Raw genomic sequence first — 12,986 nt, 5'->3', positions numbered from 1 at the left:
ATTTGTTGGCGAGAAACTGAGGGCTGGAAACTGTCAGCGTTGAAACGTGGTAGGTTTGCATGAGCTATGCTGGGCAGACTTGTTGTGTTGGCAGATCACGTTTCAACAGAAACATATCAATGTTCCTTCCAGGCGGCTCATACCAGGAGTTAGCCCTATAGCCAATCAGTTCGTTTATCTCCATTCCTGTACTCCCGTGTGTCACCAGCAGCTCAATACAATAGTTTAGTAGCAATAAACCATATTCTTTGGCCGAAAACGTCTCTGATCACAACGGAGGTAAAGGCCAAAGGCCCCGACAAGCTTGTGCATTCGGTGGCGAGCCCCTCCAGTGTCACTTCGCCTTTAGACTGAGCTCTGGGCAGTCACAAAGAAGTAAAAAGGTGGGAACACATGATTTCGGTGACAGTGACTCTTTGATTAGAGCTTTGACATCGACTAACATTAAAGGCCTTGATAAACGAAGAAGAGATTACACAAATGCTAAGATGCCCAGCATCAACCTACCGTATTCTCCATAATCTCGACCGTTTCAGACCTCAATCTGTCCTCCCTCGAGCCAAGTCTTGGCCAACCAGTACAGCTCGTCATGTTTTTCAAGGTTGACCGTGCCGATATGCCTCCTATGTCCAGGCAAGTCCAACAACACCTTGATTCCCATAGTAACCTCTTGCCAGTACGCAAGATATTTGTAGCCTGGTGGATACGTAGCCAGCTTCTCCTCATCAACAGTGATTGCCAGGGCCCGGAATGGATCACAAAGGATCATCTTATCCTTCTCATACCAATGCCTAACCAATCGTGCACCCCAGATTCCCTGGATCTTTTCAAAGTAGAAGCAAAAGCGGCAGTCGGCTTCAACATCGAATTCCACTCCCTCTACTTGAAAGCGCTGTGTAATAGTAGCTTTTAGCTTTGTAACTGCCCGGGTTCCTTCGATGTTGATGTCTGTGCTTGAGCCATGGCATCTATGCATGATAAAAGCGCCTTTGTCCATGCCGGCTTTGGAAGCAGCTATAAAGTCTTTGAAGGTAACACGGCCTGACCAGGTAGTATAGACATGGGCTCCGGGATGGAAGATGGACGCAAAGTTCTTCCATTCACAAGAGTCCCTGATGGCAACTGTCAGTCAATCGCTCTAAGCACCATGTTATAGGCATTTTACCTATATGCAGGCCAGCCCTCAGCTAGCTCCCTCAGCTTGAGCCTTTCCAGTACCAGGCGCTCTGGTCCATTGTTCCGAACCGCGGTATCTGGTCGCGATCCTGCTGGGAGGCTATGTAGATCAACCATGTCGATTGGCTGGAATGGATGTAAAAGTACAAGACAGTTCTGAGTGTTGACAATGCTTGTATCTTCACTGCCGAGGAAATTGTGCCATCCGAGTTGTCGAGTAATTTTTGTGTTGATAGATCCATCGATATATCTTAACTAGCAGTCTAGCACTAACTTAAGACATCGAAGCCCTTTCCCACCCATTTTTAGCCAACAGTTGAACGACTGGCAGTGGAGTGGACCCAAAGGCATGGAGCTGGGATGGAAAATAGCCACTGACGAATTCCACTCCACTCAAGATCGTGGGTGGGACAGTTCATAGACACCACTTTATCCAAAGGAACTTAGGATGGGACTACCCCAGCACGCTGGAGGTTCTAGACCACCGGCAGCCATACTTGTGCTGCGCTTCCACCAACAGCTTCCGGCGGACGAATACGTGGCTAATTTAGTAGGACATCTGTTCAACAACCTCATTTTACTATAAAGGCGCTATCATCAACTGAAATGGACAGGGTAAAAAGGGCTTCATAACGCGCATTTGATATATGTTTTGTTGACTATATAAACCCGTAAAACTGTATCCGAACCTGCGTGACTATTGACTATGGTGAGGGATTGAAGATCTTGACGGTTCCAGATTGCGCCGCAGTGATATAATGAATCTTTCCTTCAGGAGTAAGTTCGTAATGAATCAAGAAATGGGCCTCATAACCGCCTCCCTTCCGTACGCCAGATCCGAAATTCAGGATATCCTGTTGGTCAAGTTAGCCATGCTTCACCTAAAAATGGCCTCGCCATACCTCGATGTTCGCAATAGCGGTGAACTTAATGAACGACTTCAGTGCGATACCGGACTTGTCCAGAACTATAGACTGGACATTGACGTCCTCGTTCACTTGACTTCGCGCGTTGCGGAAAAAGTTCGTCGCCTCCTCCCTACCATGCAGCGTCTGTTTTCCGTCGAGTATGATAGTTACATCTGATGTGTAATATCGTGGGAAAGTGTCAAAGTCGTTGGTGTTGAACGCATTGAGATAGATCTTGAAGTCCTCGTGGGTCCGGATCACATCTCTAGACGCTTCTTTCTCAAGGTAGGCATCTTCAGTCAGTTGGACGATGTGTCCATCCTTATCAAGAGTGTACCAGACAAACATCTTGACAAGAGGGCCGTTTCCGGGCCAGACCGGGCCCCATCTACCCGCTAGATTTTCTGTCTCATAGCCATTAATGCCTCGGAATTGGGTGTGCATCTCGGTGACGACGATATCTTGGCCGAATACTACCCTTTTCAGATTCAGGGTTTCACGCATACCAGCATGGACTCCATCCACCCATGACAAGAACTCGTCAATGCCCCTGTCGGGAAAACCACTGAATCTGAACTATTGAGAAAAGATTGAGTAGCGTAACTAGACAGACGTTGTAACATGCACCTACCACTGCATCCTTGGAGTAGTAAGCGGTGTATTCCACCTTGTCGTTGGCATTAAAGTGATAGACGTAGTCGTCCAAATCGGCTCGATTTCGTATCGACTTTGTTCCAAGGCGGAGACCCTGAGAAGAAGACATGTTTTCTGAGTTTATGCTAAAAGCGTAAAACTTTGCCACAACAGCTTGTGAAACCTTGAACCTTTCTGGGCCTTTTCTAGCGATTGTGAGCTACCCCAGATTTACCCCAGACGGCAGCTGAGTTGACCAACTAGTCTACCAAGGTTATCCACCATAGCCAGTAACGGCCACGTGTGTCCAGGTGGTAACCGGTGGGATTTGAACTTGTTAGCGGGGTTAACGAGATGGTCCGTGGGTGGGTAAGTGGGTGGAACGACGCTTGGGCGGTCGAAGCTCCTTCGTCGACTGGCGTAGCTTGTGCCAAATGTGGATGAAAAGATGACTTAGTGATGACCACCTCACACCAGCACCGTCATTTGACTGTCTTGATGTAGAGAAGATTATTCAATTGAAATGCTGAGTCCTTTCTTTGGGACCTGATATTTTCCAACAACAAAGAAGCAAGGGAAATCTATGTACTGATAGGGCGTGGCAACGTTGGCGGGATTGGGAGGGATGCAATTATGCTTTAGTCGCCATCTATGACCTCTCAGTCTTGCACCACAAATAAGTAACTTACTCAACAAATCGCGCTGTTGGGTTCTTGTAATTTAAAAAGGTAAGAAAAGAATCTGATAAATGAAGTCTATGGATGTCTGAACTGCAACTGTCCCACTTCAATAGGTAATCGGAAGGTCGGGTGTCTATGCTAGGCCGAGAGAGAAGATGGGATTCAACTTTAGGTGAGTCTAAAGTCTACAGTGCAGGATACGAGATATATATCGACTTTTCTTTGAACGGGATGTCGGATGCATAGGCAAAAGGTACAGAAGAACAAATAATACATTCCGCCAAGAGTAAGGTTAGCACGTTTTGTACCAAATATATATAGTCCTGAATACATAAATGATTGTACTACGACTATTATGAAAGTAGGATAATAGTAACTGACATTGAGTGATAGCCGAGCTCTCTTATTCTCGCACCTTGAAGCGGCCGTTGTAATGAGGATACACGAACCACGCACAGAAGGTGTCCAACGGCTTCTCCGCGTCCTCAATAACGAGATCAAACTTGCGGACAATTTGAGGGACCATCTTGGTCAACTCCAAAAGACTGATGTTCCTCCCAATGCAAGTCCGAGCGCCACCTCCAAACTATAACGAGAATTAGTCTTGTGAACCTTTCTGGGACAGATGAAATGCACTTACAGCAAACATCATAGAATCCATAATGCTCGTCTTCTCATCGCCAATCCAGCGCTCGGGGCGGAAGACTTCAGGGTCTGGGCCGTAGATTTCCTTGTCATAATGCAAGACCCATGCGTTAACACCGACTTCGGTCTGGGAAAGACTTAGTGAGTATCTAAGAGAAAGCAGCGATTACTTACCCCTTCAGGGAAGTAGATTCCTGATAATTCCATACCACCAGGGGGCACGACACGAGGTAGGATTGTCCCGACGGCGGGGTGAATACGCAGCGTCTCCTTGATGACAGCTTGTAGATACGGCATGTCCTGTGCTTCTTGGAACGTAACCGGGTCCGAGAGACCGCCGTTGGCTGCCTTCTGGTCAATCTCCTCCCGCAGCTTCTTCAACTTATCTGGGTTCTGGAACAAGTAGTACAGAGCTGAGCTCAGAGTAACGGCCGTGGTATCGGACCCGGCCCCAATGTTGCTACCGCATGCGTCAAGTAGATTTGGCGTCTTGAGACGACCTTCAGACTCGCCCTCCAGCAGCTTTTTTAGGAATGTGTCGTATTTGGTGCTACCCTTGACTGTGGATTTGGCGTTTTCTTTCCGCGTGTTATCAATCTGGGTGAGGGCGTAGCTTGTAAGTGTTGAGGTGTTTGAAGCGGTGCCCAATACTGAAGCGATGCCGATGAGCCATGGGACCAGATTGGGAACGATACCCCAGAATGCCAAAAAGTCATTGGCCTCTCGGATACCCTTGATCATTCCGGTGGTGTCTCCCTCGTTCTCCATCATGTTGAAACTCTTGTTGAACTAAGTCGTATTGGTTAATATGTCCCAAAAAATCAAATGACGAACGGTGAACTAACGGTGATAGCGCCGATAACATCAAAGGCGTAGTATTGCATCCAATGAGGAATATCAACTAGACGGCCCTCCTTGGCAAACTCCTTGAGCTTGCGGACGCACACATGGGTCATCTCGTCTACGGCAGGCTCATAAGATACCATGGATGACATGGTGTACAGCGGCGAGATCTTCCGTCGCCTCTCCTTGTGCAAACCATTGTCTTGGATGGCAAATATGTTTTGCTCATGCACAACTGGGCTGAGTAGTGGATTGTAGTAGGTTGTCTTGATATACTTGCCTCCCAATTCATAGACCTTTTTGACATCTTTCGGCTGACTGAGACTGTACCGGTTTGGTCCAACTCGTACAACTGGGCCTGTGCATTCTCGCGTTAGGTCGAACTTTGGGAAGAGTTCAAATAAAAGACTTACCATATTTCTTGTGCAAGCGGATGAATTCTTGGTTTGAGTTACCTTGTTTGACCAGCCGATATTCCCACCAACGTGTGACACGAGCCAGAAACGGGCCAGGAATATTCCTCAGAGGTGAGAGGAAGAGGCTATATAGCAATGCGATGAGGTAATAAGAAAACGTAAGACCTAAAAGAGCCAATGGCAAGCCGACAGCGACTGCGTTGGTATCGACATGCTGCAGCCTTGACAAGATGGCTCGCACCGTCGGATTTCTCTCAGCATCTCTTAAGAATGCCATGGTTGGTGTTTGAAGGTGGAAGTAAAGTTTGGTGCAAGCGCAGCATATGTCAAGTTGGTGAAGTTTCCAATAGGTTTTAACATAGAGCAGTCAAGGAAATCGCTGATAGGGTTGATGGAGAGGAACCATGCGCTCAAGCATGGGAGCTTAGTTTCGGTGGGATTATCGATGCCGGTGGGGTGCCTCGTGACCACGTAAAACCCTTACGAGCTCTTTTCGTCAGTTGTCTCATCTGCAAGTGAACACTTTTTGCCACAACTAACGATCGTCATTACAGTCATCCCCACCGTCATAGGCGTATTATCTACTTGTAGCAAACTCATACCCGTCCCCACCGACATATGGCTTCTTGTGCTTTTCCACAAACTATTTTCGCTTTAGATTCCCCTAGATCAAAATGGCCTCAATAAAGAATCTGACGCCTACTTAACTAAACATCCTTGACAATTCCCTGACCTTCTGCCAAAGCCTCAAGCCAACTGGAACATACACCTCAGGAGAACATGGGCGACTACGCAGCAGAGGTAGAACAGATCTACGCTGGTCTCACTGACCAGCCTCCTCATACCGAGGAGCAGAAAGTCATGGCCAAAAAGATCATTGAACTTCACCTAGCGACCTTCAAATATTACGACTACAAGCGAACATTCGAACTCGTGGACGAGAACTATAAACAACATAGCCAAATGGTCGCCGATGGCCGCGATTCCATCATTGAAGCGTCCAAAATTCTCAAGTCAATTGCCGCAAAGCACTGGAAAGGCCCTGGGGAACCGCATTTCAACATGATGTTCAAGAGGATACTGGTCGATGGGGACTATGTCGTCGCACAGATCTTCTCTGAGCGCTGGCCTGGAGATACGGGCGAGCATGTCTTTGATCTTTATAGATGGAAGAATAGCAAGGTCGTGGAACATTGGGATGTTATTCAGCAAGTCGATGCGGCAAATATCAAGCATGGAAACTCAGTTGCTTAGCTCTAGGGTAGCGAACACACGGAGCGTGTCAAAGCTGAAGGGTTTGTTTGTACAAAGTCAGAAAGACGCTCTATGATGATAAACAAACATTCATTGCCTACTTTTCGTTTGATAACACAAAACTACCCCACTGTCCCGCTCTCTTATTTTCCAAAAACCATCCAGCTTTCTGTATACAGGACGGTTTCCGCACCCATCACCAAGACACCAAGCTTACCATGTGAGAACAACACATAGCCATTGCTAAAGCTACGATGATTCTACGCTCAAAGCATGACCATACAGCCTCTAGAGGACACTACCAGCTTGTCACCCAAGGCGAGACAACAGACTCGGCAGACTCAAGAGATGGAGTGCAGCGCACTGAGTCGATTCTCCACCTCCTACCTACTGTAGCGTTAGCCGGGTGGATCTTCCGTCTCCGTATCATGATGGTGGCGGAACCCCGCACTTAGCTAGACTATCTTCGGCAACCCGAGACCTGCACGAAGCCCCGGGTTGGTTGTCTTCTTGGTGGAGATTTACACCAGTCCGGACAATTTTTGGACTCCGAGAACCCGTTTAACGTAATGAAGCGCAATTGACCAGTGGAACGTATGTCTATGAGGGTGGTTCAGTGGCTTGTGGCCCTGTCATAACCTCTAAGTGGGATCCAACAAGTATCCAGTTGGGTGAGACTCGTGGACCGAACCACTCGACCCGGTGGGCACAGAGTGTATTGCTGAGATCGGTGCTAAGCGAATTTAGCAAGTTAGCGAGGATAAAAACAAAAAAACAAAAGCTTATCGGCCCATGTTAAACCCGCCGCCAGTAAAACCCTTTCCACTCATCCGGTGCCAAAGTCTAGGCGTAGTATTTTACCTTGTCTCTGTCACAGCAACATCCATGTCTTCTCCAGTTAAGCACGTCGCACTGATTGGTGTACGTATAACCTACCGGTGCACCCAATTAGAATGTATACACGATACTAAGCAATTCATAGGCCAGCGGTAACCTTGGAGTTGTCATCCAGGACCTTTTCCTCGCCCAAAAACAATCACCTCTGCACCTTTCTGTTTTGACACGGGAAAAGTCTGGTGCCAAGTTCCCGGTCCGCTTGAATGTCATCTCGACGGACTACAGCCCCGAGTCCCTCGAAAGAGGGTTGAGAGGACAGGATGTAGTCATCATGCTCCTCCCTCCAGAGTCCACTGTTGACCATGAGACTGTCATAGACGCGGCAGTCAAGGCAGGCGTCAAGCACTTCTTCCCCTCCGAGTACGGCGTTAGAACATATCACCCAGCTTTTGCCGAAGGCGTTTTGCTCGCGACTAAGAAGCGTTCTATCGTGAAGCATCTGGAGAAGACTCAGGATATCATGAGCTGGACCGGCATCATGTGCAATCCCTGGGTTGACTTTGTGAGTCCCCCGAGACGAGTATTAAGCGCAAAACTGATTGAAAGTTTTAGTGTGTCATCGATGGACTTCTGGGCTTTGACATGAAGGAGCGAAAAGCCCGCATCTACAATGGCGGCGATGTCCCATTTTCCACGGGTCTCCGTGACTTGGCTGCCCAGGCTCTCTACGCGCTCATCACCGACCCAGAGAGACTCGAGGAAGCAAAGAATCAGTACATCCACGTTGCTTCTTACACAGTGACTCAGAACGAGATCCTCGACGTCGTCAAAAAGTTGACTGGCCAGGAATGGCAGGTCGAGAACGTCACCTCCCAGGGAGTCATGCCAGAAGCCCTAGAGGACATTAAGAGAGGATTGAACTGGGGCTTGGGCCACCAAGTCCAAGCTATTCTGTTTAGCTACGACTCTGACGGCTATTGTATCGGTGATTTTCGCCCGTTGGGGATCTGGAATGAGAAACTGGGTCTGCCAAAGAGTACCCTGGAGCAAGACTTGAAGGGCCCTCTTGCGGGTGATTGGAAGGGGATTGTTCACTGGCAGCCAGATGAGCTTCCTAACTATGAGCTCAAAAAGTAAGGCGGTCGCTTGGTGCGACTGTATGCTCTCAGCTGACATGAAGCTCTACATTGGTTTTTTCCTTGAAAGGCACTTTTTGTATGCACAGGTCTTATCATAGTATGCAACATGCTGATTTCCGATCGCCGCTTAGCAATGGGTGGTGGTACCTAAGACATTACTCTCATCAATCGTGACACTGGATTTAGCATTATTATCGAAGGCTCTCAATCTACTTTCACGATGTGTATCCATCCTAGTGCAACTTTGAGAGACGTTTCAGACCGTCTTTCTACATCTATTAATACTCCCAATCTAGTTATAGAACCTATAGCCTGCTTTCCAGACCCTTATTGCCATCCAAGACACTGCTGAACCCCCGATGGCCAATGAACGTCTCGGAAGGATCCCACTTGTTTCTGATCTCAAGCCACTTCTTCAGGGCAGAGTCCGTCATGACCTGTATACTAGTTAGTCTTGAGCCTGATCCTACAGATGGTAATATGACTCACCCTTGGCTTTCTGTGCTTCACGTTGAAATCGGCTACATACACGCCACATGACACTTGGTCGGCCTTGGTATATGCATCGAGCAGCCACTTGTCCACTGCGGCGTCATGCTTAGGGTCCTTCCAGCAGCACATTGTAGACACGTAAGCCTTCTGTGGTAGGCTCAGAGCCTGGTCAGCCTCATCGGGGTAATAGTCCATAGGACAAAAGGTGCCTGACGAGAGACGAGAGGGCAGGTCGTACAGAGCCGGCGTAATGGCGTCAATAAGCTGGATGATTGGCGATTAGCATGACACCAAAGATCAACCTCAGGGAAACCTACCTCGTCATCCGAAGCCTTGGGGTCAACTAGGATACTATCCACGTTCCATCTCTCGCCGTCGCCCTGAGGCTGGAAGCTTTCCTGAAGGGCCCAGAGCTCGTCCCAGGTTCTCTCCGCCAGTGGAACCGTTGTAACAATGTGCTTTTTGAAGTCCTCGGGGAACGTCTCTAATGGACTCGCCAACACCGCAGCCTCATCCAAAGAGTCGGCAAAGATGGTCAGGTTAATGGCAAAGAAGATGCGCATGGCGGCGGATTCGTGACCTCCATTGGGATCATCCTTGTCGGCGAAGAATGTGCAGTAGAAGAGATCGACACCATATTTGGGCACCTTCCTGGACATCTCAAGCGTCCACTTTAGCAAGGGCTTGAAAATATCAGTCGAATCGACGATGACGGTCTTGTCAAAGAGGTTTCTCGTCGGGATCGTCTTGACCCAAATCCTCGTCACTACTCCAAAGAAACCTTGTCCACTACCTGGAGCCGCCCAGAACAGGTCCGAATTCTGAGTCTTATTGGCAATAACGGTCTCGCCCTCAGAAGTCACGACTTCTAGTTGGGTGACCCAGGTAGGAGCTGTATATCCCCAGCCGCGCATGAAGCAGCCCTGGCCACCAGCAAGTAGGAAACCACCAACCGCGACGGATCGTGAGTGGCCAGAGGGGAAGAATCGGCCGCGGGCTTCGAGGAACGTGGTCACATCCTCGACTCTATGGCCGGGACTGATAGAGGCGATATTTGTTGCGGTATCGTATTCAATATCCTTATTCAAATTGTGCGTGTCGATGAGAAGACCGCCTTCCAGAAGCGCATTGCAGAAGAACAGGTGGCCACCTGAACGGACACCGACCTTCCAGCCATTTTCTCGGGCCCGCTTGACGGCGGACACGACTTCGGCTGTGGTTGATGGGATGGCTATCTCGGTTGGATGGATATCCGGAACTCTGCCATTGAAGAACTTGAGGCGTGTTTGTTCGTAGCCTTCGGATTTCTGAGATAGGATCTTTGGAAGTGAAGCCATGATGAGGATGAGTGTAAGGATTGGTAGAAGTTTTGATAGAGAAGAGATCTGGCTTAGCTTCGAATAGATCAAGTTATTTAAAAGCCTATGCGGTGGATGTCTCTGGTGCATTGTCTTCAGCAGTTCATAGTGTGCAACGCAAACGTAGTGAAGAACCCACCAAGCAGCCACTTACGAATTGAGTGGGTTCAGGCGCTAGTAATGCCCACCCAGCCCCGCCTTGAGTTTTGTTTCATCGAGGTCTCGAGATCATGACATATCTTGGCAGTTATGGCGTGGTCAGAAGATACAGTAGACGTCGCAACGCGATGCGAAAAATGGCGGGTCATTGTATCAAGTACAAGGTCAATAAAATGGTCAGCGAGAGAGAGGGATCAGGGTGATCCGAAGGAATAAGCTTGTTACCTCAATCAATGCCATTCAGTACAAACATTACCTCAGGTCGTTGGATCAAGCTATCAATCGATGTACCGTAGTTGCAATACTTCTTTAAACAGAATACCCTGCTTAGAAAGCTGCCATACAGGTTCTAGTTTCCAGACCACCTGAGACCAGTCGTTTTACAACATTAGATTCATCTAGACGGTTGATGACATCAGAGATGTTTGCCATATTGTTGAGGTATCTATCTTAGTGCAATATATTATGGCTAGCTTGGCAAACTTCATACATAGCTTCCTGGCGGATCTGTTCTGCCTAATCCGAGTGCCCGGCTGCAGCCAGATCCCGTCCATGGTGCTTTTTAACGTCAAAATTTTGACCGGGCTTCATGAGCTTTAATTGATGCTGTGGCCTTTATGCCGATCCTTTTCCAGCTGGTTCCCCAGGTGATATTAGCTCAAGTATAAAGACGCAACGATGAATCACTGACCTCAGCGACAACATCATATCCGTAGACGAAGTCTTGTGCGGCTGGGTCAATCCTGAAACAGAATTTAGTACCATTCAACCGGGCATGGGCTGCGCCTACCAGTAAAATGGGTAGCCTGGCTGCTGATCGTAGAGTTGTGATTCTGCAAGACGGTCCCTAGCTTCTTGCTCAGGACCATCGGGCAAGTGATTGATGTGTCTCTGTATTAGATATTAATCATCAACGTTCTTCATCAATTATTGGTTATACGTCTCATGATCTTACCTGCTTCATGCTCCATTTCTGCAGCGCGCTGCTCCGGGGAATTCTCAGGTTCTCATACGTCTTCAGAGCTTGAGGGAGCTGCTCTCTTCTGTCCACCTTTGAGAGGATGATACCCAACGCAGCACCGTCTTCGATGGCAGAACCAGCTCCCTGTGCCATATACGGCAGCATGGGATGGCATGAATCACCCAAGAATGCGACGGTGGCTTCCTCGTTATACCATCGCTCCAGCTCGTCCACTATCACGTGTCAGGCGACGAGAAGGGTACTTGGCGTTGAGCTTACGATGCATGAGCTTCCATTTATCAATCTTGTCCACTTGAGAGAGAAACTTTTGCAATCTAAAAGGATCAGTCGGCGTCTGTCGTGGGCGACGCTAGGCGACTTACAGCGGATCCCACTTGTCAAAGATCTCCCTCATTTCGGAGAGATCACCAGGCATCTTGGCCACATTGTCTGGCAGATTATCTGGGACTAAGAGAACAATATTTGCCATGGTGTTGTTCTTAAGTGGGTAGTAAATCGCATGGCAGTCTGGGCCAGCCCATAAGCAGACACGCGGCTTGTCAATGAATTCTCGTAGCTCAGGATCTTGAATGTCTTCCTTCTTGAGAACAATTCGATACGCAAGATCTCCTGTGGCTATCGGTTGACTAGGTCTACCGAGAATCTTGGACCGAGTCTTTGACCAAAGTCCTATCGCACGTTAGAGAATGCCGTGCAGGGTTGGGAGAGGCTCACCATCTGCAGCTATCACCAGATCCCCGGTGATCTTATCACCCTTGTCTGTAGTCAGCTGAAGAATGGCAGGATCTATATCAGTCACTATTGTACCAAACTCGAAGCGGATACCGAGGCTCTTGGCCCGTTCAAACATGGCAAGCTGGAGATCTGCTCGGTGCATATCCCAATAGGGTGACTTGTACTTGTTGAGCATTTCAGCAGCAAAGTTCTGGCGGTGGCCAAGGGTCTTGCGGCCGTCGAAGCGACGGACGAGGAATTCCTCGGGACTGCTGGCCAGAGGCTCGAGGCTGGTTTTCAATCCCCACCTTAGCAGCAGCCGCGTCGCATTGGGTGTCAGTTGAAGACCTGCGCCGATCTGAGTAGTTCAAGGAGTCAGCTTTCACTGCATTTAATTAGAGACAGTTACTTCAAGGAAATTTTACCTCGGCTAGTACAGGAGCTGATTCCACAACCAAAACGCTGTGAGCCGGCGACTCTTGCTTGATGGAAAGGGCGGCGGCCAGCCCACCGAGCCCGGCTCCGATGACAACAATGTTAAGAGGCATGATGACTTTCGGGTTGGTCAATTTCTGTAGAGCTATCATACCGATGCGAAAAATCCCTCTTTCGACTCTCCATGGCCTTATAAATGGCCGTAGAGCTTGGTTCTACTCCTAGACTCCCCACCCGGGTGGGTGTTGCTTTACGACAGTGAAGCTATCCACCATCCAAGCACTAATCTCACAGTTCATCAGACACAATACCCTG

At 48.6% G+C, this 12,986-nt stretch overlaps 7 protein-coding genes across 7 annotated transcripts; 2 read left to right on the top strand and 5 right to left on the bottom strand.

The window, feature by feature from the left end:
• Positions 1-532: 532 nt before the first annotated feature.
• On the bottom strand, positions 533-1,293 carry FMAN_01928 (Pea pathogenicity protein 2; the record flags this gene model as incomplete). Its single annotated transcript, XM_041824512.1, has 2 exons — positions 533-1,112; positions 1,166-1,293. The coding sequence occupies 2 exons, from the start codon at positions 1,291-1,293 to the stop codon at positions 533-535; spliced, it is 708 nt and encodes a 235-aa protein (XP_041677277.1).
• A 587-nt stretch (positions 1,294-1,880) lies between these two features.
• On the bottom strand, positions 1,881-2,847 carry FMAN_01927 (uncharacterized protein; the record flags this gene model as incomplete). The annotated part of the gene is made up of 3 exons (XM_041824501.1): positions 1,881-2,030; positions 2,079-2,660; positions 2,716-2,847. The coding sequence occupies 3 exons, from the start codon at positions 2,845-2,847 to the stop codon at positions 1,881-1,883; spliced, it is 864 nt and encodes a 287-aa protein (XP_041677276.1).
• Positions 2,848-3,800: 953 nt separating this feature from the next.
• On the bottom strand, positions 3,801-5,578 carry FMAN_01926 (related to cytochrome P450 CYP3/CYP5/CYP6/CYP9 subfamilies; the record flags this gene model as incomplete). The annotated part of the gene is made up of 5 exons (XM_041824490.1): positions 3,801-3,983; positions 4,038-4,169; positions 4,217-4,831; positions 4,888-5,243; positions 5,299-5,578. 5 exons carry the CDS (start codon positions 5,576-5,578, stop codon positions 3,801-3,803), a joined length of 1,566 nt encoding a protein of 521 aa, XP_041677275.1.
• Positions 5,579-6,081: 503 nt separating this feature from the next.
• Positions 6,082-6,555, top strand: FMAN_01925 (uncharacterized protein; the record flags this gene model as incomplete). The annotated part of the gene is made up of 1 exon (XM_041824478.1): positions 6,082-6,555. One exon carries the CDS (start codon positions 6,082-6,084, stop codon positions 6,553-6,555), a length of 474 nt encoding a protein of 157 aa, XP_041677274.1.
• Positions 6,556-7,347: 792 nt separating this feature from the next.
• FMAN_01924 (uncharacterized protein) lies at positions 7,348-8,529 on the top strand (the record flags this gene model as incomplete). The annotated part of the gene is made up of 3 exons (XM_041824467.1): positions 7,348-7,476; positions 7,538-7,954; positions 8,005-8,529. 3 exons carry the CDS (start codon positions 7,348-7,350, stop codon positions 8,527-8,529), a joined length of 1,071 nt encoding a protein of 356 aa, XP_041677273.1.
• Positions 8,530-8,836: 307 nt separating this feature from the next.
• Positions 8,837-10,360, bottom strand: FMAN_01923 (uncharacterized protein; the record flags this gene model as incomplete). Its single annotated transcript, XM_041824456.1, has 3 exons — positions 8,837-8,968; positions 9,021-9,287; positions 9,341-10,360. The coding sequence occupies 3 exons, from the start codon at positions 10,358-10,360 to the stop codon at positions 8,837-8,839; spliced, it is 1,419 nt and encodes a 472-aa protein (XP_041677272.1).
• Positions 10,361-11,198: 838 nt separating this feature from the next.
• Positions 11,199-12,784, bottom strand: FMAN_01922 (uncharacterized protein; the record flags this gene model as incomplete). Its single annotated transcript, XM_041824445.1, has 7 exons — positions 11,199-11,283; positions 11,331-11,431; positions 11,496-11,734; positions 11,781-11,836; positions 11,885-12,191; positions 12,237-12,594; positions 12,674-12,784. The coding sequence occupies 7 exons, from the start codon at positions 12,782-12,784 to the stop codon at positions 11,199-11,201; spliced, it is 1,257 nt and encodes a 418-aa protein (XP_041677271.1).
• Between the last annotated feature and the right edge of the window lie 202 nt (positions 12,785-12,986).

This window comes from Fusarium mangiferae (genome assembly GCF_900044065.1).
Source record: "Fusarium mangiferae strain MRC7560 genome assembly, contig: FMAN_scaffold001, whole genome shotgun sequence".
Taxonomy (NCBI): domain Eukaryota; kingdom Fungi; phylum Ascomycota; class Sordariomycetes; order Hypocreales; family Nectriaceae; genus Fusarium; species Fusarium mangiferae.
Note: the sequence above shows the minus strand (reverse complement) of the source record. Positions and strands in the feature narration are given on the sequence as shown.